The sequence below is a fragment of the Grus americana genome, chromosome 2 (assembly GCF_028858705.1).
Source record: "Grus americana isolate bGruAme1 chromosome 2, bGruAme1.mat, whole genome shotgun sequence".
NCBI lineage: Eukaryota > Metazoa > Chordata > Aves > Gruiformes > Gruidae > Grus > Grus americana.
Genome location: NC_072853.1, coordinates 130883484 through 130906961, shown reverse-complemented (window position 1 = coordinate 130906961; position 23478 = coordinate 130883484). Strand labels below are relative to the sequence as shown.

At 39.6% G+C, this 23478-nt stretch overlaps 2 protein-coding genes across 4 annotated transcripts in view; one reads left to right on the top strand and one right to left on the bottom strand.

Moving 5' to 3' along the window:
- Nucleotides 1-4788, top strand: part of WIPF3 (WAS/WASL interacting protein family member 3) — a 36632-nt gene extending 31844 nt beyond the window's left edge. The window contains exons 6-8 of the mRNA XM_054816984.1: nucleotides 383-529; nucleotides 1212-1313; nucleotides 2260-4788. Of these exons, the coding sequence (XP_054672959.1) occupies nucleotides 383-529; nucleotides 1212-1313; nucleotides 2260-2300 (290 nt within the window). The 3' untranslated portion in view covers nucleotides 2301-4788. The remainder of the gene's footprint in view (nucleotides 1-382; nucleotides 530-1211; nucleotides 1314-2259) is intronic.
- A 144-nt stretch (nucleotides 4789-4932) lies between these two features.
- The window catches only part of SCRN1 (secernin 1), a 41009-nt gene continuing 22463 nt past the window's right edge, over nucleotides 4933-23478 (bottom strand). For all 3 annotated transcript variants that reach the window (XM_054816985.1, XM_054816987.1, XM_054816986.1), the window contains exons 4-9: nucleotides 16554-16756; nucleotides 13316-13510; nucleotides 11503-11668; nucleotides 9452-9632; nucleotides 7235-7394; nucleotides 4933-6956 (exon numbers count right to left, since the gene is read on the bottom strand). In XM_054816985.1, the coding sequence (XP_054672960.1) occupies nucleotides 7236-7394; nucleotides 9452-9632; nucleotides 11503-11668; nucleotides 13316-13510; nucleotides 16554-16756 (904 nt within the window). In that variant the 3' untranslated portion in view covers nucleotides 4933-6956; nucleotide 7235. The remainder of the gene's footprint in view (nucleotides 6957-7234; nucleotides 7395-9451; nucleotides 9633-11502; nucleotides 11669-13315; nucleotides 13511-16553; nucleotides 16757-23478) is intronic.

Here is a 23478-nt window from a genome sequence, read left to right as displayed (position 1 = left end):
TCTTTGAGAGCTACCATCTAGTGTGGTTGGGTTTCTAGTGTGGTTTCTTTCTTAAAGAAACTGCTTGTTCTTGTGAAAGTGGAAGGAGAGTCTCCCCCTCCAGACTGGGACAAAACCAGACTTCAGAGTGTCAAACTTTCCCTAGAACTAGAAATAGCAAGCCTCAACCAAGTCCAATAATGACTTAAATTTAATACTTAATGCTATAAATCCATGGTCAGGCTTGACAAACGGCAGCTATGAAGTACCCTATGATAGCTGGGTTAAGTTTGCCCCAAATATTGCATTCCTTCTATGCTCTCTCCACTTCTGTGCAAAGCTTACTGGTGAGTTTGTTAAGTCAGCATGATGTTTATGTGCTGGTCTGCTGCTTCTTTTTAAGGAACCGGTGCTGGGAAGCTAGTCATACCTCCACAGCCACCAGCAAGATCACCAACAACTGAACTTACGAGCAAGTCTGGAGTCTCAGCCTGGGCTGCAGCTCATGACCCCTACCCACCACTTAAAAATGGAAATATGCACATCATTGGTAGTATCACCTAAATGACATCTCTTAGCTTTAGTTAATAATTTTAGTACAAAGCCTGGGTGTGTCTCAGACCTCAAAAACTCATTTGAGACTTTTTCATGGCAATAACAGGGTAGTGTAACTAGACCCATTAGAAATATTTTTGTACAACCTTACACAGTGAGAGAAAATTAAAGCCTTTTCACAAAGGTTTTGAATCATCCAGCAGACAAGAAAAGCATATGCTACCTGCAAAATTATTTAAGATTGTGAAAAGTTGCTGTAGTGTGCTTATATTACTATTCTTAAAACCAGTTCATGGACATTTAGTAGCTTCAATCCTATAGAGCAAAGACTGCTAAGAATTATTTTTGTGGTCTGATGAATTGGCCATTCATTCTTGCTTATAGCTACCTGGCCTGAAAACCACCTAGAAATACCTCTATTGCCGCAATATCATCAATACAGGAAACTGGAACAGCAGCCAGAAGCTTGAGTTAGTAGCAGGCAGTGTTTGCAATTAAGCCAGAAAACTTGAATGGCTCACACAAGTACTCATCAACGTTGTTTATATGGAATGAGCCACTATCAATTCTGGAGGAAAAGGAGTCAGCATTTTTAATTGAAATTACTTGTGGCAATTTTATTTTTTTAAAGTATCTCTCTAACAGTGACTAATGTTTGTTTCCCTGAAACTTCCCAGATGACTTTGAATCTAAATTCACTTTCCATTCTGTGGAAGATTTCCCCCCACCTGATGAATTCAAGCCATTTCAGAAAATATATCCCAGCAAGATAGCTAGAGGTAAGTGTGTAAACATGAAAAAGTCTGATAATTATCCAATAGGATTAAAAACAGGGAGTGAAAATAACAGAAACCAGCATTAACGTGAAGAACTGGGCTGCTAGCATAGGCACAGAGAGGAATGGGATTTGTTCAGTGGTAACAGGGACCAAAGATACAATGAAAAGCACTTATTAATTACTTTAAAGTCTTAGCAGCTAAAAATAAAATGATATGGCTTGACATGCAGTCTGTATTCTTTAGATTGTTGAATTTGCAGAGCCCTTGATGTTAAAAAGAACAGTGATGTCATGTAAAAAGACTTAGGCAGCTGCGAAGTTGGTTTTTTGTTCATTAACTTGTGAAATCACAAAAGAAAGGTGACTTGATCCCTGTTTTCCATCATGTGTTTTGATTTAAATCATATGCATGGTCTTTTACACACCTGAATAACAAAGGGAGTTAGTACCTGAACCTTGTCAGGAAAGTAATGAATGACTGAACTTGGGGGGGTTTTTTTCCCCTTCCTTAACTTAGAAACTTGGTATCATGTCACTGTTGCAGGAGCAGAAGTTCACCTATCCAGCTTGGAAAACTGGTAGTTGAAGGTGCTGAAAGATCTCATGCCCATATTCTGCTTTTCATAACCCCCAGTCTTTTCTGTATTATTATATCAACTATTTATCTCCAACTTTTCATTAAGGTTTTTTTGTTTGTTTGTTTCCATGCCAAGGTACTTTGCATGACTTTTGATAGTAACCTCAGTCGGTCTGAGCAGATCATACAGCAGATGATTTAAAGACTTATTACTGAAGGGCTACAGAGCATGAGCAAAATATATATATGTTGGTTCAAGGGTAGGAGATAAATGCAGCATCCCTGCTATAGAACTGTATCCAAAATATATATCCAAAAAATGTATCTATCTGTCATCTCCTCTGATTAAACCTGTCCTATCTATTTACAGATCCCTCCAAAAATCCTCCATTAAGAACACACGTGAGATGAGAAGAGTCTTCTGATGCTCTCCGCATTAGTATTAAAAAAAGAACAACAAGATAATACATAAAACAGAAGGGGTCCTGATTACAGTGATAGAGATTATATTTGAATTGCAAGTGCTGCAATGTTAACATTTCTATAAACTGGAATAGTGATGTAAATGATACTTTTTGAACTGGCCTGCATACTACAGGAATGTTAGTACAGGCTTTTAAATTATTGTATATGGGTGGATATTTTTTAAGCAAAGCAACATAAAATTTAAATTCTTGGTAGTGTTGAAACAATTCTCATTTTTATTATGCTGACAGCTGTTACCTCAGAATACTTTCTGCATTACATGGCTGTAGTTAATTTTTCCCATTCCATCATCATTTTTAAGTATTTTGGAAATAAGATCTTCAGTTATTATTCAGACATTTTTCAATGAACTATCAGACACTAACATGCTACCTTTAGTCTCCTTGTATGTTTCTTCACTTCTTCTATTCTGCCTATCCTCAGATTGCAGCAGACTGTCACTTTCATGAACAGAAAAGCCCACAATCCTTTTCTTATTGAGGATGAAGAGATGACAAGGAATGGTGGCTGCTGTTGAGCTTACCTCCTATTGATTACAGATCCTTATAGGATAGTGTCTGAAGAAGCCCGGCTGGGTAGGGTGGTCATGGACTTAAACAAGACAGAACTTTTCCAAACTAGAGGAAAAGAAAGTTGTTCTACTGTAAGCAAAAAAACCAAGTGGTGTGTGTGAATGCATATGCCATGAAGTTTGTATGTAAGGGCACATATCCTGTCTTTTCCTGCTGGCAAAGTGGGTATCTACCATTTGTGTGACAGACCATCTTTACCCAGCAATTGGGAGGCCTTTGGATAAGGAGTCCAACACCTACATCTTAAACAGGCAACTAAAGCTACTATTGTTCACCCACAGCAGCAGTGAGGATTCGTTGTCCAAAATACACCACATGGAACAAGCAGTCCCCAAAGCGGTTGTTCTCTTCTCACAACTGTACTCGGCACTGGTGAGGCCACACTTTGAGTCCTGTGTTCAGTTTTGGGCCCTCACTACAAGAAAGACATTGAGGTCCAAATATCTGGACCAAAGAAGGGCAACAAAGCTGGTGAAGGGTCTGGAGCACAAGTCTTATGAGGAGTGGCTGAGGGAACTGGGGTTGTTTAGCCTGGAGAAGAGGAGGCTGAGGGGAGACCTTATCGCTCTCTACAACTACCTGAAAGGAGGTTGTAGCCAGGTGGGGGTCAGTCTCTTCTCCCAAGTAAGAAGTGATAGGACAAGAGGAAATGGCCTCACATTGTGCTGGGGAGGTTCAGCTTGGATATTGGGAAAAGTTTCTTCACCAAAAGGGTTGTCAGTCACTGGAACAGGCTGCCCAGGGAAGTGGTTGAGTCACCATCCCTGGAGGTATTTAAAAGATGTGTAGATGTGGTGCTTAGGGACACGGTTCAGTGGTGGACTTGGCAGTGCTAGGTTAATGGTTAGACTTGATTGATCTTAAAGGTCCTTTCTAACCTAAAGGATTCTATGATTCACCAGCTTGGAAAAAAAGGCACTGCTGTTCCAGGGTGAGCTAACAGCCTGGTGCTAACAGCCAGGCTATTTACACTTCTGGCATTAATTTATATAATTGCCATAAATTCCTCTCAGCTGCAGCTGTAATAACATTATAGATCACAGGTGAAGATCTTTCCCCACAGCCATGCCTTTGAACAAAACTATTTGGAAGAGACAGGTAACTGCATTATTACATATGTCTGCTTTTCTCTCAGTTCATGCAGCAGCTCAGTAATGCTGTAATGCCTACTCACACACGGGCATGCTCATGGTGTGGAGATGGTGGAAGGATAAGCAGCTCATCACCTGTAGGACTCTAAGAAAGCATGATTAGTCTTTTTCTAGCCTCTTATGATACATTGTTGTATGTCTTGTGAAAAGAAAAAAACCATAAGTGATACTTTGACCAATACTTACTGTCATTATTATAGTTACTTGATAAATATGCATGAATATAGTAATAAGCAGGGATCAGCATATACGTTGCTTCAACAACTGGAAAAGTTTAATACTGCTTTGAAGAATATTTTGTTATAGTACTATTAAAGGTGACTTTATTGTTGGTTCTCATTTGTTCTGGAACTTGCGTACTGCTCTGTAATAAGTACCTTTGTAAGGATTTTAAAACTACTTAATGCTAGACTACCTGCCAGAAAATATCTAAAGGAAAAAAAAGTTACTCCTGTTTTTATTATGCTTAGGGGTAATTTTAGAAGCAAACAAGATCTTTCAGGGATTAAATTAGAAAGCCTGTGCATATTTGCAAGCATTGGTGAAATGTTATTTCTGTATATACTCAATTGTTGATGAAGATCCATTGAAGCTTCTGAAGTTGCTGTTACCTGGAGATAGACTCCCCAGTGGCAGTTGGTCCCTCTGTGTCCTACACTCAATCCCATTGGAAGCTTTAAAGCCATGGGGGTGCTCTGGTTTCTCAAACTTGTAGGACTAGTGATTGCACTCCAGCATGTTGCTGTAGCACAGTATTTTTTTTAATTTTTTTTTTAAATACACTACACAGCTGAAGGAAAAGCAACGTACTGTTAGAAAATTACTACCTGGGTCACTGTGCTCAAAACAATTTATTAGATCTGTCATATAAGCAGTTCCAAATAAGGACATGAATTCCCACAAGGTAATTGCAAATGTTGGTTTCTTTCTTAAGAAATGGCAAATAAGATACATTATATTTTTAGCAGGAACACCCTCTTCTTTCATCTTGCCTCCCTCCCAACTCTCCACGGTTAGAGATCCGGAGCTGTGCAGAAGAGCTGTGTGAAGTAGTATATCCTAATTTCAGCCCTCTGGCTGGGGCAATCATTTTATCCCTGTTTTCCACTTGTTCACAAATATCCAGCTACTCCTATCAGGATGCAAAGTGCTCAGCAAGCAACAGCTTATAGAAGCAGCTTTGAAGTTCAACAGTGCTCTTTCACCTGGCTTTGTCCAGAACAATACCCTCTGAAATGAAGCGTGCTCCTTGCAGTCCGTATTCTGGCTAGGTAGAGAGAAGCTAAGTTTTAGGGTTTAGTTGCCTATTTTCTCCTTACCTTGTCTCCACTTTCAGAATACCTAGGCAAAGGAGCTGTTCCTGAAATAGAGAGCAGGGGAGGAGTGTATTGCGAATGGGAAGGTTCATGCTTGTTTTCTGTAATTGAAAAGGCCCAATGTTTTCTTGTCCAATTGCCAGCTGTCATATAAGGCAATGCGAAATTAAAGAGTCTGGATAGAACAATTTAATAAAAAAAATTTCTGAGAATGCAGCATGCCAATATGGCAGTGACTATTTCCCTAATGCACAACTCCTACAGTTTCAAGTTGAGGCGCTGCTGCCTTGTAAGGAGCTTTTATTTCCTCAATACAAAATTCTGTGGTTCTTCACCATCCCCTTCCCTGAACAGTGAAGGATTTTAACTCTATATGCTAACTTTTACTTATTACAGACATAGACTTCTTGTCTGAACCTCCTGTTAAAAAACCCAACCATCTTCACATGACACAGGAAGCAGCATTTACTGGTTTAATTCTTAAAGTGTTTGCCCTATCTCACTTCTACAAGAAGAAAATACATGAAAAGCAGGTCTGTCTGTAGGACTGTCAAGGAAGGGAAGCATGCTGCAGAACTGCACATAATATAAGGAAGCGCAAGACAGCCATTTGTTTCTAAGCCTAACCAGTTGGATTGCCACACCCACCAGTAACTCACTGGTACTTAATGGATTCATCAGCCATGTACGCTCACCACAGAGATTACTAGGAACTGTTCAGCAGTACGAAGGCAAAAAGATAGATCAATACCAGACTATTCTCCATGTCCAGCATCTATTTCCTCAAAAAATTCCAAATTTGTAGCTTGTATATAAATATGACACCTTCTTAATTGCATCTTAAGAGCCACTAGGTTATGTATAGATGGCTTAGGCATCCAGGCTGGCTCTGCAGTTTAGTACTCAGTACTAGAGTGGCAGCCAGGTGCATTACAAACACAAGCTTCCCTAAGCTGGGTGCAGGTAAAGGCAAAACTTAACCTGAGGGACCTAATTCTGATAATTTGTACAAGCGTAATGCCAGATGCTGAGTTACTGTAACCAGATATGCCCATATGAGGCCAGTACAGCAAGGTCAAGAACAAGGACTTACCTTCCCATCCCTTCAAAACTAGGATTTAAACTCTGCCATTCTTTGTATGAATTAGCAAGAAGAGAAGAAGTCAAGTCAACTTTGCTGCAAGCCAATAGAGGAAAAAACAGATTGCTTTCAATGACGGTATGGCAGTTAGCCTCATGAAGTTAATCTTTGCTTTAATTGGTTGCCCAACATACATATTTAAACATTCTGTACTAAATTAGCCAGCATGCACACAGTAATTGGACCAGTCAGTGACTTTCTCCTTTCACTATATACATACACAAACAGGAACACCACAAGATTGGACAAAGGAAAGCAATTTGTTAACTGGATACAGCTAGCAAGTAACAGTTTTTCCTCTAGAAATGTTTTCCTGCAAATTCACAAGTGTGAAGACTTTCTTTCAAGGCTTGAAGAACTTTGCAGTCTTCCAGTGAAAAGGCTAACAATAGCCACCATAGCTGAAATGAGATAAAATCTGTTTAAAATCCATTCCAAGCAAGAGTGCAAATGAAAAAAAACAAAACCAAAAAAACCTGCCTGCAATGTGGCATAGGGAAAAGGGACTTTGGAAACAGTCCGAGCAGGTGCACTCAGGTAGAAAGGTGGCTTTGGACCCAATTGAGAACACCCTTAGCTTAGTGTAAAAGAGGAGGATCAGAATGGGATCCAACATTTCACATTCACTGATACCTGGTACCAGAAACTCAGTAGCTAAAGAATTGAAGTGTTTGCTTACTTTATTTGAAGAACTTTAGTTCTGTGTCAACACAGTCATAGAAAAGATCCACTACTTCAGCAGGATCCAGAACCTCTGTACGAGTTAGGATATCTTCCATTGCTTCTAAGCCTTGTTTTTCAAGGTCTAACATAATCCTCATCAGTTTCTGGCCTTTATCCTAAAGGCATGAAACAACCAAACTCAATTAACCAGCAAACAGGCTCGTTAAAGTATTTTACTGTTCTGTTATGGAGATCTTTTCAAGTATTTTGAAAAATGAGAAAGCCTTTTTAAGTACAAACTATTTCTGTTATTAGTTTTTTGGATGGTCAAAAGCTAAAAGAAACAGTGCTGGATACTTTATGCATTAAGAAAAATAACCAAGGAGTTGCTAAGTTTAAAGCAGAGAAGGAATATGGAGTGAAAGATGGATAGAGGGAAATGGTATAAGGCTTGTACACATGATAGAGGTAGAGCAACTTCTTAAGCCTGTAAACCCACAAGCAGAAGTATATGAGAAGACTAGAAGCCCCAAGGATTGTACAGATCATGGTATGTACATGTGTCCCTCTCAGATCATCACCTGTAAGATGATTAGATCTGAAATGATGTGTAATGTAACAGCATTAAGACTCCAGATCCCAGAGGAGGCTTTGTGTGTCATTCTGACTTCTCTTCATGTTTCTGGGCAGGAAATTCACTCCTGAAGAAGGTGTAATTTTGTTTTATCTAGATGTTATTTAAAATCTTGGGGTTTGGGGTTGCTTTATTTTGTTGTTGTTTTGGGGGTTTTTGTTTGGTTTTTTGTTTGTTTGGTGGTGGTTTGTTTTTTGTTTTTTTTTAAAGGAGAAGTGCTGTTTGTCTTCCTTGCAGCTTTCAAAATTGAATTCCAGGGAAAAAAAAAAAGGCACTTATTCTAAGTGACAGTTCTGAGCTTTCCAGGATTTATACCAGCATTTGTGCAGAAAGAGTAGAGCACCTAAGCCAAGGTTTAGGCTCTCAGGTCAGGCTTCATGCTATAAAAACTGCCCACTAAAAGCTACATTTCCTTTTCTACCACAACTTTTGGTGTCACACCGTGGGACTTTAACAGGGAAGAGTTCACATGATGCTAATATACCTCTTCTAGGTTTTCCCTAAATTGGTATCTCGCATAATGTGCAGCTGGCTCCCATAGCATTAAGTCAATGCTACCACAGAGGCCACAGATTTTAAATTAAACTATATCTAGCCAAAACTGCATTCAAATAAAGTTTGTACTAGCAACGGTTACCATGGTTTCCTTAATCACTAATGGGTAAGTCTGAATGCTGTTATGATCTTGGCAAGACTATGTCCTACCCAAATACGCACAGAGGAAAATTGCAGAAAAGCAAGTCCTCTGTGGAAGTTCAACATGACTATGTGGGCCTTCCACAAATTGCCTGAAATACCAACACCAGCATCACTGGCACACCCTGGTGATCCCTCCCTCTATTTTACTTCCTTATAACCAGTTATCCAGTTTACTGCTGTAGTTGTAATTGCAAATGTCAAAGAACAGTTATTGAACTACTTGCACTATAACAGCAAAAGTTGTACCTCAATCAGTTGGAAAAGCTATACAGAATAATCCCTTTCCTGCCTGCCTTTATTCCAAAATTTATTCCCATAGGAGATCTTCGATACTTCCGGTTTTTACACTGGAAGGTTTTCAGTACCTTGGGTACTGTTGCATAGTATTGGAAAGTGTTCTTTCTTCTCACATGGCATTTTCAGTTAATTCTTACAAATTAACAGAAATGCATTAAACTGAGACTTGCAAAACTGTCACCTGCAAATTATTCCTTCAAGGAAAAAAAAACCCTCAAACTATCTAGTTCTTAATCCAGCATGTAATTTAAATTACAACCTTCCTGCCATCATCCTATCATATAATTCTGAAACCATGTTGCACCAGCATCCGATGTTCAATAATCACTTAAAAAGACTATATACACAATGGAGATTAAACAAGCTAATCAGCTTGGCGGTTTGACTTTGCACTTTGTAAGAGTAATGGAGCAGAACAACACTCAGGATAACAAAAAAAACTATGCGGAATAGTTTGTCTTTCAGGAAGCGTCAGTATTCAAGCTAAACTTGCAAGGATTCTAAGAATATTGAGAGAATGTTTTTCAGTGAGTGGCTTTGAAGTAAATTATGGAGTTAGGAATCTACATTTACTACTTTAATTCCAAGTCCCACAGCTCTTACCTGATCATTCTCAAGGAGAGATCGGGCCCATTCATGTGCCTTGTACAATTCATGCCTGCGATCAGGTTTCTCCTGGAATCGAGGTATCTTTTTAGCAGGATCATCATTGCCAAAAGAAGGAGACTGTACTTTTGGTACTAATTTTACATCATCAACAAAAATAAAGGGTTTAAATATGGACCTGAAAGAAATAAGAATTACTGCTTGCAGTAGTAAGAGAGATTTTATATACGTTATTGAAATGTTCACCAGGTTATTTTAAAACAACAGACAGAGAACAGCATAGGTAGTTCATCTACACTAGGCACAGACTAGGTTAGAGAATTGCTACTGGCAAAATATGCTACAAGCAAAATAAATCTATGTGCTTTAAAATAATTGAGTTTACCCATTACTGTAAAACTTTATTACCCCTTTTTACCTATAGGCGTCTTTGGTCTTCTTCATGCCAGTTCTGCCACTTCTAAAGAGTAGCACTGTATTTTCCTCTCCAAGTTTGGGGTTTTTTTTTATTTAACAAATCTCAGCATTCAGCCTCGCATCAGTTTTTCTCCTCTGTTGACGCTGCCATCTCTCCTTCTCCTCTCAAATTTAAGTTTCATTAAAATCACACAAATATGTGTGGAGGGGCGGGAGGGGAAGACAATACCAATATTGTCACACTTCTCAAATTACTTCAACACTGAGTTTGGATCTAAACTCCAGAGAGAGAGAGAGTGCGCGCAAATCCCCAGCAATCCAGGATGTGAATTCCTGAGAATCTGAGAGTAGGTATTGACAAGTGCATGAAGAAACTGCCTTCCTTCTCTTTAGATACACAACAAAACAGCACCCTGCATTCTGCAGTAAAGAAGCTGCCAGAAGTGCAAGACTTCTGCAAACATAATTAATAACCACTGCCTGCATACAGTCAGCAGGTTCATTGCTGCTACCCTTTCCATCACTGTCATGAAGCGTTGCTGACTAAGAGTTTACATGACTCACTAGCTGCACTTAAAATAATGCTTTTTTAATGCATTAGAGTGTAAAATAAAGCAGGAAAGGCCTCTAAACAAGGCTTTTTTACAGCTAGACTCTCTGCCTTTAAAAAGGACAGAAATCCCACCAGCACAATTTGAAGCCTTGCTCCTTTCTATCTTAAAGGATTTGCATCAAGTCAAAGAAAAGTTTTGGTAAGCAAGCTCAAACTTCATAATTAAACATGAAAGTTTGAGTTGCATAATGCAGGGTGGGTGGAAAGTTCCTTTGGCGTGGATGACTTCTGTAGCCCTCAGTAGAACCTAATGCTTACTACCACTCTTCCTATAAGAATGACTGTCAGCTGTTCAAGGGCACCATTTTCTTCTCCCCATAACCTCTTTACCTCAATGCCAGTGGCAGATCTGAATAACTGCAAGTAGTTTAGTTTAATTTCTGTGAATCCCAGGTGGATTCTGTTTAAAGCACAAGATAATTCATTAGTTGTTTGATGATCTGGCCCATGAGTTCCCTTATCTCCTATGCTGCTTTCAACCAGAGAAGACATTATTTAAACCAATTGGCAATTGTCCCTCCAATAAAAATCATACTTGGGATACATGGGAGTTGCAGATGCTTTGCTCTGTTAACATTTTGATGTCATACAAGGCTACCTACAGTACACACCCCCTCTTTGCTCTTTAGACACTTTATTTGTTTCAGTTTTGCACCCACCTGTTCAAAAGAAGTGACTAAAATGGTCCACAACTTCATCATCTTAACAAGAACCCACTGGAAAGCAACTATGCTGGAGTAGTAGTTCCCGGGTCCTCCCTAAACTGCACTAACTCTACAAGCTCTGAATTTAGGCAAAGGCAGATCTAGCCTTTCAGCCCAGTGATGTCCATTTAGAATTACAGCAATATGTAGTTCAGTAACACAGGACTGTCAGATTGCACACCACCAACAACTGATTGCATTTCTGGTTATAACGTTCTCTTGAAGCATGTTCCAATTTGCATAGCAGGGTTTGTTTAATATCTTTCAACCCATCATCTGCTCTGCACCCAGGAAACTGCAGTGCTGTGGCTTACCTTGAAGGATCTGGCGTGCCAGTGAAGTAATGAACACAGGGAAAACTAGGGTCCTGAGGCAGAACAGACACTATGCTAGCTGTAGTAAGGAAAGATTCAGAGTCCACACAGACACCACTATCCTTGTCACGCAGGACATCAATCATAGCTTGTGCAGAAACGTCACCTACATGAAGAGGGAAAAAAAATTCCTGAGTGTTCCATGACTTGGACCCTGGGTAAGGATTTTAGCCTGAATGGGCTTTGGTCTAATATGACCAGTGACACTTGACATAGGCATGTCACAAATCCCAGTTAATAGTTTCCATTTAAACAACGTAAACCCAGAATAAACTTGCCTAGCTAGTAAAAGAGAACAGTAAGAAGCATTAGTTAAGCATTACAATTGCTAGGTAGGGAGAAAAGTAATTGAAAGGTATTTTTCAGGAAGAAGGCCATCATGTCTGTAATATTGTTTTAGCAATTACTATGAACAGACTACTTATATATAACACTCATTTTCCTCTAAGAAGATATCTCTACCCAAGGCCTGGCAGAATGGGAGCACCCTGATCTCCCACTTCTCATCTATTTCCATTAGGTCTCAGTCAAAATTTCAAAACATCATCTCACATTCACAGGGTGTTACAGCAGCAGACCTAGACACTGAGATTTTTCTTCAAAGTACTATCTACAGGAATCCCCTGTTCTCATCCTATTTCCTGCCTGTGTTTTATCACAGCTTTCTCCCCACAGCACCTTCATGTTTTCTGGGATTACCCCTTTGGCAGGTACTGCTTCTTCCCCAGCAACTTCTCAAACCCCACACTGACTCACCCTTCTGTGCACAGATGCCTCAATACACCAGAAGACATGGAATGACCCAGCAGTCTGCAAGATTTGCAGCCACAGCCATCTGTCTGTAGGGGCCTCAGGCTTTTTAGTGCTATAATCCAGATTTATTAAGACCTTTAACCTATGACCGTATCTGCCTCTCAGACACGAACCATGCTCCATGTAATTTTATAGCCTTAGCAGAAACCCTGCATTGCAATAAATATTTCACCTCTACACTCTTCTTGACATTTGCCAACATGTGAAAATGCTAACAATCTAGTAAATTCACATCTATAGTGAAGGGCTTTTTATAAAAAGATAATTTGTATCATTTTTCACACATGAAAGAGCAGATACACGTCAGTCATGCACTGCTGCAGGCTGGTAATTTCAGAGCTATTTTGGCCAGCTGCAGTAAACTTAAGTCATTAATAAATTTTGGTCTGGAAATAAACCCTTCCTTTGATTGAAGGCAATTGGCACATTCCCTGTTCTGTTAACTTAGTTCTGCTTGACAATGAAAAGGGGACTTCAGTTTGCAACTGACTAGAATTAATCTTAAACTATAATCTTAATTCCTTCCCCTAAAGCTTAAGCAAACCTCCCAAAACATAGAATCCATTGAGCTCAAATTTTCATCTGTGAGGCCATTTTTATTTTTTTTTAATACTATAATTTTCATATTAGGTAGGGCCACTATAATTACACCAAAACACAAATGCAGTGGCACATCACGCGCATCAGAACAACAGTGAAGAAAGTTACTTTATAAATTGCAATCCTGTTTTAAAACCTTAAATTTGAGGGGGACATTAAGGGCTTCATCATAAATTGTAGCAAGTTCAGGAACAGTTTTCCGTTCTGGTCTTCCTTTCCACGCAGCTTATATGTGGAGGTATCCTCCTCAGTCACATGTAGTTCTGGACAGAATGTTTGAAATGGGGCAGTAGTGAGCAAAAATCCTGCTGCGCAGACAGAAAGATGGTTCAGCACTTACCACCTTGCTTTTCTAGGCTCTCCCTGCCAGAACAGCAGGCTAAATGGTCATCAGCAATAGAGAACACTTCAGAAAAGTTGAAGTCTGAGTCTCCATTCCACCAGCCTTGACTTCTCACATAATTCCTTAGTTCAGGATGCTCAGCATCAATTTTTGTAGTTAATGAAAGCTGATTGCAAATGCATTTCACCCCCTCTGTAGAAAGAGCCACATATTAAAAAAGAGCATTAATACAGTTTTTCTGGGAGAAGCTGGAAGGACAATGTAATTTCAGTTAGGAAACAAACTAAACCATTGGTGAGGATGTACATTTGGCATGACTGCGTAACTACACAGCTATATATACACAGAGTTACTAGTCACTGCAGGTTGCAGAGCTCAATTATCTGTGCCCTACTTAGGTATTTACACTGCCTTGTGATTGATAGTGGTATTTAATCAGAATACCAGTTCCACAATCCATACCTCACACATTCTGAGCATGAGGTAACAGTGGTCTCCAAATGCCAAAGGCACCTGCTTAATCTTTTCTCCAATGGTGTATTCCACTGCCACAAGGCTCGAGATCTGACTTGATTTCAAATGCAGCTTTGCTGAAATATATTTTAGTTTAATGAACCTTCTTTGCCCCCCAAAACAAAAATTTATTTTTTTAAATGCTTACCAATTGCTTTAAGCTTCCCAGTTGAAAAATAATCATAGAATCATAGAATGGTTTGGGTTGGAAGGGACCTTAAAGATCATCCAGTTCCAACCCCCCTGCTACGGGCAGGGACACCCTCCACTAGACCACGTTGCCCAAAGCCTCATCCCACCTGGTCTTATTAATGTTATTGTAAGCAGCAAAATAGGCTTAAATTAAACTTAATTTTAATCTTAAATTTTAAAATGGCATGAAGTAAAAAGACTGTGTAACTAGCCTTCAAAGAATATTAAAGGGTTTCTTTAATTTGCTTTTCTCAAAAATACCGCAGTGCTTATATCCATATATCTACAGGATGACTAACAGTGGTTGCTGCAGATACTCCTCAGAGAGAATAAAGCAAATGCATTGGAAGCCAGAGAAAGAGCTGATGAAGTAAATCTGCAAACTAGAATAAAACCAGATTCTGGAATTTGGCACAAACTTTTTCTTATACAGAAACCAAAGCAGTATTTGTGAGAGTTATTAATACTGCCTTCCACAAAAGTAAACCTGCTTTTGTAATGCTTCATGCAATTTAAATAATGAGTAACAACTTATAGTAGGAAGTTCTGTGCATCAGTCTGCAAAAAAGTCACTGTCATTCAGTTCTGACCCTTATAATAGGGTCACTGACAGCTTGTTCTGATTCACACTTTCAAAAGCAATTTTCTTGACTTGAGTGATAGGACTATTTGTGTTTGTATCAAGCTAGGCAAGCCACTTCTTAAGAGCTCTTTAAATATTACATTTAGTAACTCATGTAAAATAGTATTTTCAAAAAATGAAAATTTCAGTGGAAAAACCTGTTTGCTTGATAAACTGAAGAACCGTAATAGGAAGGATTTAAAAGTGTTTATCCTTAAATTACCATCAAAGAGTTGCTTGATAAATATTCACTATAAGCTTTACAGAACTGCAGCAGTAACAGTAGAAACAGAACAACTCTGAGGACAGAGTCAGGGAAAAAAATGCCTTCGCACTGGGAAATGACACATTTTCCCTGTTTTAGCAACATTTGTGCATTCATTTGAAAGCTTAAGAGGCACACTTATGGTTGCAAAAAAGAACCCCCTGAACGAAATATGAAATATAGTGTTCTTACATAGCCAGTGTCCTTTCCTCCTGGCAGCCTCGGCAGGCTGCAGGAAATGGAAACTACTTATCTGTGGCTCGCAGGGATCTCCTGAAGAGAAATGTGCTGGTAAAAATCGGAACAGAGCTGCAGTATCATTTCAAAAAGCTGCAAGCAGTGGATGAAGGCAACACTTTATTTGCTGGGAAGAAGGACGTAAAGGTTACATATTGCTGATGCAGCTAAAAAGGCTAAGTAAAAAACACTGTTCTTCAAATATCAGCCAGGTAGGTCAACAGAAGAACACAGGCTGTCATTGCATAATCCCAGGAAGCTCAGGAGCCAGCTGCTTTCCAGAATCTGGATTTTATCAGGACAGCATTATCAGTTTTCTCTCCTCTATGTTTGATATCCATTTGTGCTAGAAGACTTCCTCCGTCTTATAGGTATCCTTAAAATGCAAGCGTTCCTTAGGAAAACACCATCCCTGCTAAGGTAAGCTGATTTGTATTTGATGGCATAAAGTGACAATAGGCCATCACACAACATTACACAGCCTGGTGTTATTTCTTTGCTTTGGTATTTTCAAAGTTAAACCTCCCTCCTCGCCATATCTGCTATCTCCTACTTTTCAGTGAAGGGGAAATTAAAAAGAGACTCGAATGGATCTGTCATAGCTCAAAGCGTGGATTATAAGAATCCTCTTAAATTATCTGAATTTTTAATTCATTCAAATGTGAGTAAATTTTGAAAAGCTCTACTCTTATGAAAATAAAAATACCTTCAAAACTAAAACCAACTGAGAATAAATTAAATATACAGCTTAGACAATCGTATTATATTAAGGCAGCACATATTTAAAACTTTGCTGGCAAATAAGTTCAGCCACCAAGCCAGTGGAATCTAGAAGTTTGGCAGCTCTGGCTTCACACATACAGAAAAAGAAACCACCTACAAGTTTAAAGAGCAGAAAAGTATTGTTTTGCAGTATCAGATAAGAAATGGGGATATGAGGGGACTGTATCTATTGCAGTAACCAGCAGCAGCCCATTCCATTTACCACCTAACACAAGCCCTTTTCTCAAAGCTATCAGTGCTCATCCTTCCCATTTCATATTTTAGATTTGTAAGTAACCATTTGGGCATTAACTCCATCAAAAAGGCACTCAACACATTCCAAACAGTAAATAAATCTGGGAAAATACAACACTTATGAAAGATAAATTTTTAAGCACGATGTATACAGGTAACAATCTCCACCTTCACAGAAAACACTAAGTTGCATCAGCCAATGCAAATCAACATTTAAAAAAAAAATAAGAGTAGTAAGATATAGAAGAAGGTCAAAATCAATGATTTAATCAAATGTTTGCATAAATTAGTCACTTATTTAAACTCAGTAACTTTAAGACCAATTCTTCCATGACATTTCTTTACAGCTATTTATAATAAGACAGGTTTGCTGTGAGTGATAAACTGACCTGTGATTTTTTCTGCTGCCCAATACTTTCCAGAAGTCTCCAGTATCCAGGCTTCATTTCTGTCCACAATCAAAAATGCACTTTGGAAAGTATGGCATGAACTCCCATCTTCATAATAATTTCCACCTTGTCCATGTTCTTCCAACAGAGCAACTATTACATCCAATGCTTCTTTAGCTGTTGCACCTCTTTCCAGGCCAAGTCTGTAAGAAAAGGGTAAAACAGAGATTCAGACAGACATGGAACAGTGAGGTCTCCATAAGTTAACAACTTTAAACATCAGCACTGATCTGCTTTTAAAATACCCAAGTGTCAGGTATGCCTAGTATAAGAATTCTTGCTTTAATGAGTTACTAGAATTACAGGATGAGGTATTAAATTATTTAATTTGTTTCAAGTCTTTATCTCCTGCACTGGTTCTTTATTCTCAAGCCTATCATAGCTGGTTTTTAGTTTTTTCAAAAAAAGAGTCCAATTACCAACCAACAGTGCCTCAACTGCACTGTAAACATGGAATGCTCTATTTACCCCCCCCAGGCAGAGTAAATTTGAAGGACAATTTGCAAAGGTCTGTTTAAAGTAACAGCTGGATACAAGTTTACTTTTCTGTAGAGTGGGAAATTGCAAATTAATCTTACCAGAGATCAAAAAAGGGAAGGAGTATTCACTATTACAATCTCTCTACAACCTCTCTTTCCCAATGCTCCAATATTTAATTGGCCAAGGAAGCTAGATGTATGTTACCCTTTGATGGATATTGCACACTGTAGACAGAAGCATTTGTGCACAGTCATGCTTCAGTGTTCCTGCAGAGGCTTCCCGAAAAAAACATTTAGCAATTAAACACCAGATACGGCTTTTGTCTGAACTAAGAGAAACCATGTGTCTAAAAGAACATGATTTTAAAAGGAAGTTTGAGCAAAGCAAGGCTATTTTAGGGAAAAGTAAACTGAGGCATGAAAATAGGCTTTACAAAGCTATAGGGAATGACCATATCCTGCCTTGAATAAATGGGATTAAATAATCCCTTGAGATAATTTACAGCCCTAACCAAGTCAACAAGAAAAGCAGTAACCCGAAGAGTCCAAATCAGACCTGCAAACGATTCCACTGGTTCCAAAATGCAGTTACTGGTAATGAGGAAATGCAGTATTTCAAACAACAGCATATCCATGCCTCCATCCTTTGGGACAGTTACCTGGATCAGTCCAAAATTTCTCTCTGTTGGTGTCATGGTTTAACCCCAGCCAGCAACCAAGCACCACACAGTCATCTGCCCACCCCCCACCCCCCCCAACAGGATGGGGGAGAGAATCAGAAAAGGAGAAGTGACAAAACCCGTGGGTTGAGACAAAGACAGTCCAACAGGCAAAGCAAAAGCTGTGCAAGCTAGCAAAGCAAAACAAGGAACCCATCCACCACCTCCCATTGACAGGCAGGTGCCCCAGCCACTCCAGGAAAAGCAGGGCTCCACCACATGCAACAGCCACCCAGGAAGCCAAAAGCCACAACCCCAAACGTTTGCCCCCTTCCCCTCCTTGCTGCTTCTTCCCTCAGCTTTATATGCTGAGCATGACATCATATGGTATGGAATATCCCTTTGGTCAGTTGGGGTCAGCTGTCCTGGCTGTGTTCTCTCCTAACTTCTTGTGCACCCTCAGCCTACTTGCTGGTGGGGTAGTGCGAGAAGCAGAAAAGTCTTTGACTCTGTGTAAACACTGCTCAGCGATAACAAAAACATCTCTATGTTGTCAACACTGTTTTCAGCACAAATCCAAACCAGAGCCCCATACCAGCTACTATGAAGAAAATTAACTCTATCCCAGCCAAAACCAGTGCAGTTGGTTATGTGACCTTAATGTTTTCCTCTGTGTTTATTTTTCTCTAACAGGTCTATGGAAAAAGTAATTTTGACTGAGGGATAGTTCCAAGAAATTCACCTTTGTAAATTTAAGTACCATGCTAGCGCTTTCCATTTCCCTGGAAATCACATGACAAGAACACACTACTCTGTTTCTTTCCTAAAAACCTACAGTACACAAATCAGGTCCTGATAACTTGAATACAAAATTGTTGATCTAAACACTTTTCAATCTGATCTCTGCACTGGGCCTGCTTTGTTAAATAGTTGGCCACTATTAGCCTTGTTTTAGGTTGAACTATTGAAAGCAGTGTTTTTGTCTCTCTCAGCAGCATCTATTTATCACTTAGTAGCAACAGAGAGCCAACTAGAATTTTAGGTTCTAATTTACAGTGACAATTTCTCCCCCATCATCATCTTACTTTGCATTTATAAAGTCTTTCCCTCTCGTCTTGTTTCTCATATTAGTTGAAACTTGTTTAGTATTGTTGCCTCCATTTTCAGTCATTTATGTTATCCCTTCATTCTTTTCATCACTGGTGCAATCACTTTTTCAGAGCAATACAGGGATGCCAGTCTTAGCACATACCATAGATATGATTTAAAAGCCAGGCCAAAAGCATGTCTTATTTATTCCCTGAGAATAATTCCAAGAGCTTTCACTGGCATAGGTAAATGAATGGGCTGACAACTACCTTGGTGACCATATAGTCACTAGGTACAGTGATAATCTGCTCCCTTCTCCCCAGTTTATGTCCAAAAGCATTAGGTTATAATTAGATCAAAACCTGACAAGAGACATAACATCACACTAAAACTTTTAATAATGTCTCCCTGAAATTTTTCTTCTGAGATGGTTATAGTCCAGCTTTCTCTGTCAAAACTACAGCAGGCTGAAGAAATATCTTTTAGATCATTTCTTTTGCAAATGGCTCCAATGTTACATTTACTTCCATTTAACAAAGGCCTAGGCTCTGCTTTTGTTTGGGTGCTCCATCAGTCACAAGGGACAGCAAGAAAACAATGAGAACAAAAAACCCTACCCTACACAACAGCCACACAGCTCATCTCCACAGAACTGTAGGTCTTGCCAATTATCTCAGCATCAGTGTCCTGGGAAACTGCAGCATAACCCTCCCACAAACACAATTCAGAGTACCCTTCAAGGCGAGCTGGAAGAAAAGTTTTAAGTAATTTCACCCCCAGATGAGAGCTTGAATTATTCATTAAGGAAATTTCAGTGACTTAGTACAATCCACTGCCTCAGTGCCTCCAATATGCTATCACAGCATATTATAACCTTGTCAAAACAACATTATCTTAAGCTTTTCAACTTCACATATCAGTTACAGATGCAGACTTTCCAAATGAAGTAATTAACACACATGATGATGACATTCTACTTATTTAGTTTTGATGTCTCTAAGGAAAGAAACTGGTAAACAAATTAATATCATTTTAAAGAGCATTCTTGACTCCCTGCCAAGACTGGCACCTCTGTGTGGCTCCAAAACAGTGATTGCACCAGCGATGAAAAGAACAAAGAAATAATACAAAGATATAGGGATTAAAAATGAAAACAACAATGCAAAAATAACGGTGCATTTTACGGGTTTCTTCAAATATAACTTTTGTATGATAATGTTGTGCTGTTCTAACTGTATCAGCATAAGCAAAACAGCATAACATCTCTTCATATGAATGTACTTCCCCAAGTAAACAGGTGCTTTATAGAGGCAACTGTGCCTCAAAAAAACCCCAAACCCAAACTGCAGCCACAGTAGAAAGAATATCTGAAGAAAATCCTAATAAGCTAAGCAATGCAGCAATATTGATGCAGCTTTCAAGGACCAGCTTTTGAATAAAACCCTAGAATGGAAAAGAAATGTTTCTTATAAGTTTGTGCTGGAATCTGTTTTCTCTCTTTTTTTTTTATCTGTTGTGACTAGGTTCATGTTCTCCATTTAGATAAACTGGGATGGGGATAAGCCTGCATGGAGTAGGATCAACTTCTACCCCTCAAGTCAATCACACAAACTGTATTCATTTTTTAAGAATCATTCATATGTTCTGGCATGCCGTGATACACTATCAAGCTACAAATCTGTAAATTGTCTGTCCAGAGGGACCCTCACAGGCTGGAGAGGTGGGCCTGTGCGAACTGCATGAAGTTCAACAAGGCCAAATGCAAGGTCCTGCACATGGGTCAGCGCAATCCCAAGCACAGCTATAGGCTGGGCGAGGAATGGATTGAAAGCAGCCCTGAGGAGGACTTGGGGGTATTGATTGATGAGAAGCTCAACATGAGCCAGCAGTGTGCGCTTGCAGCCCAGAAAGCCAACCGTGTCCTGGGCTGCATCAAAAGAGGCATGACCAGCAGGTCGAGGGAGGTGATCCTGTCCCTCTACTCCGCTCTGGTGAGACCCCACCTGGAGTACTGCGTCCAGCTCTAGGGGCCCCAGTACAGGAAAGACATCGAGCTGTTGGAGTGAGTCCAGAGGAGGGCCATGAAGCTGACTGGAGGGCTGGAGCACCTTTCCTATGAGGACAGGCTGAGAGAGTTGGGATTGTTCAGCCTGGAGAAAAGGCGCCTCCGGGGAGATCTAATTGCGGCTTACCAGTACCTGAAGGGGCCTACAGGAAAGATGGTGAGGGACTGTTTATCAGGGAGTGTAGTGATAGGACAAGGGGTAATGGGTTTAAGCTGAAGGAGGGTAGGTTTAGATTAGATGTTAGAAAGAAATTCTTTACTGTTAGAGTGGTGAGGCACTGGAACAGGTTGCCCAGAGAGGTTGTGGATGCCCCACCCCTGGAAGTGTTTAAGACCAGGTTGGATGAGGCTTTGGGCAATGTGGTCTAGTAGAGGGTGTCCCTCCCCACAGCAGGGGGGTTGGAACTAGATGATCTTTAAGGTCCCTTCCAACCCAAACCATTCTATGATTCTATGATAAATATATGTCTTAATCCTCAGATACAGCAGTATCCTAGGTAACACACTGTTTTCAATCATTAAGCCAGCAGCCAGTTACCAAACAAGCTAATACCTTTGTGAAATACATTTTTGCTGATGTCCATTGTGATCTTTATTGAGAAAAATGATTTGTCTATGAGGTTGCAGGATGAACTTTCCTATTCCAACAACAAAACATGCCTCTGGCCTGTTTAACGCCCACCTACAGCCTTCGACCATGTTAACTGGATTTTAAATCCTGATTGAAAAGTGACAATCCAGATGAGTTCAAAGAGGGAGGAAGTCTCCCCTACAGTAAAAGAAAAATCACTTTAAGAGAATGTAGAAGCAAACTCTTAGGGGAGCCTGAGCATTCAAGCAAAATTTGATTCTACTACCTGGATGACATTCCCGGGTTGACAACTCTTACACCTGCTCTGAAAAACATGTTTCAGAGTATAAAGCTTTTAGTTTCTTTTGCAAGCAGCTAGTCATACATGCACATAGTGTGTCAGTCTTCATCCTTCAGCTAAGATCTGACACAGATGCAGAAGTCCAACATATACACAGGTGTGAGAAAAATTTGGCCAGAGGTGTGCATTTCTTAATCAGGCTTAAAATGCCTCCATTTATTTTTTATTTCAATAAATTCTGAGCAATAGAATTAGTCCGTTCTGCGGGTGGGTAAAAAGTGGTAGAGCTGGTGCCAGCTGCTTCATCGCAGCCTATATGATTGATTTTGTACTTGATGGCTCTCTATCCTATAAAGTGATCCAAAACAGAGAAGCTTAATGCAACTGGCCAAGTCTTCACAGTAAGAGGAAGAATCACTTTGGCTGGAACAAGAGGCAGATGGTAGGCTGCAACACATCTCGAGTTCTCCTTGCCTGAAGCGCTCACTGCTTTCGAGCTACAGACAATTTCTTCTGCAGATGAAAAGGAAGGGAGAGAGGGTAATATCTACAGGTGATGATCACTCATAGCTTATAAGCAGTTTCTCCTTATGTTGATATCTCCTGATTTGCTAGTGTGGGTAAATCTAGAGCTGCTGGGTGATGTATGTATTTGAATATTAAACTATTCTGAGACTGCAACCAACTGTGGCAAAAATAAGCACAATTCTGCACCTAAGCCAATGGTTTATTAAAGTTTCAAAAGGATGGTAGTAGGAGGCAAAAAATAAAGTGGGAGCTTGGAGAGTCACCTAACATATCCCTTTTCCTGACAAAAGCTTGTCCTACATTTTCTTAAAAGAGCCCTCAAGTCTATTCGGTCTCCCTCAATGCAATTAAACTCACTAGTCCTCCTAGGTACAGCTTCTCCACAGCTTCCTTCAGTAATACAGAATTTAGAGAAAATATCAAAGAGAAACATAACCCCAATTCCCTCACGATTTTCTCATTGGTCAGATTCTATAGACCTCTGATCTTATTTCCCATTTCCACTGCATTCTCTCCAACTGGTTCCTATTCCTCTTCATTTATGGTAGCTGGAACCAGATACTATATCTCTGCAGAGCCATGGTTAGAGAACATTTACAATTACAGTTTCAGGCAGCTATACACCTAACAACAATTTTTTTTAACTCATGCTTCCCAGCTTGCTTATGAGAATACCTTCTAAGGTTTTAATGCCCTCTTAAAAGTCAAGGTATCTATGTCCTATGCTCTATCCATAAAATTTGTAAATTAGAATGGTTTGACAGGACTTTTCTTGACTAACAGTTATTATTGAACATTTATCAACTCCTTGATATTTAAGTGGGTTTTTTCCCCTTCAGGAACTGAGGTTAAGCTGGTCTATAACCACAACTCTTTTTAACTCTATTAAGTATAGCCACAACATTTAACCTTTTCCAGTCATCCAGAACCTCTCCCATCTTTCACTAGCTTTCAAGAAAAATGAGAATTCACCTGAAATTGGTTCAGCCCGCTCAGTAAGTATCCTAGGGCAAATTCCAGCAGGATCGCTGGGTCTAACACTGATTTGCTTAAACAGTTGTTGTCCTGTTCCATCTTTAAATAAATTGAGTCCATTTACTCCCTTTCTCTTTGTAATAAGTTTGCACCATTTTCTCTTGTTCTTTCATTTTCAGCTTTCTTCCCCCACCCAAC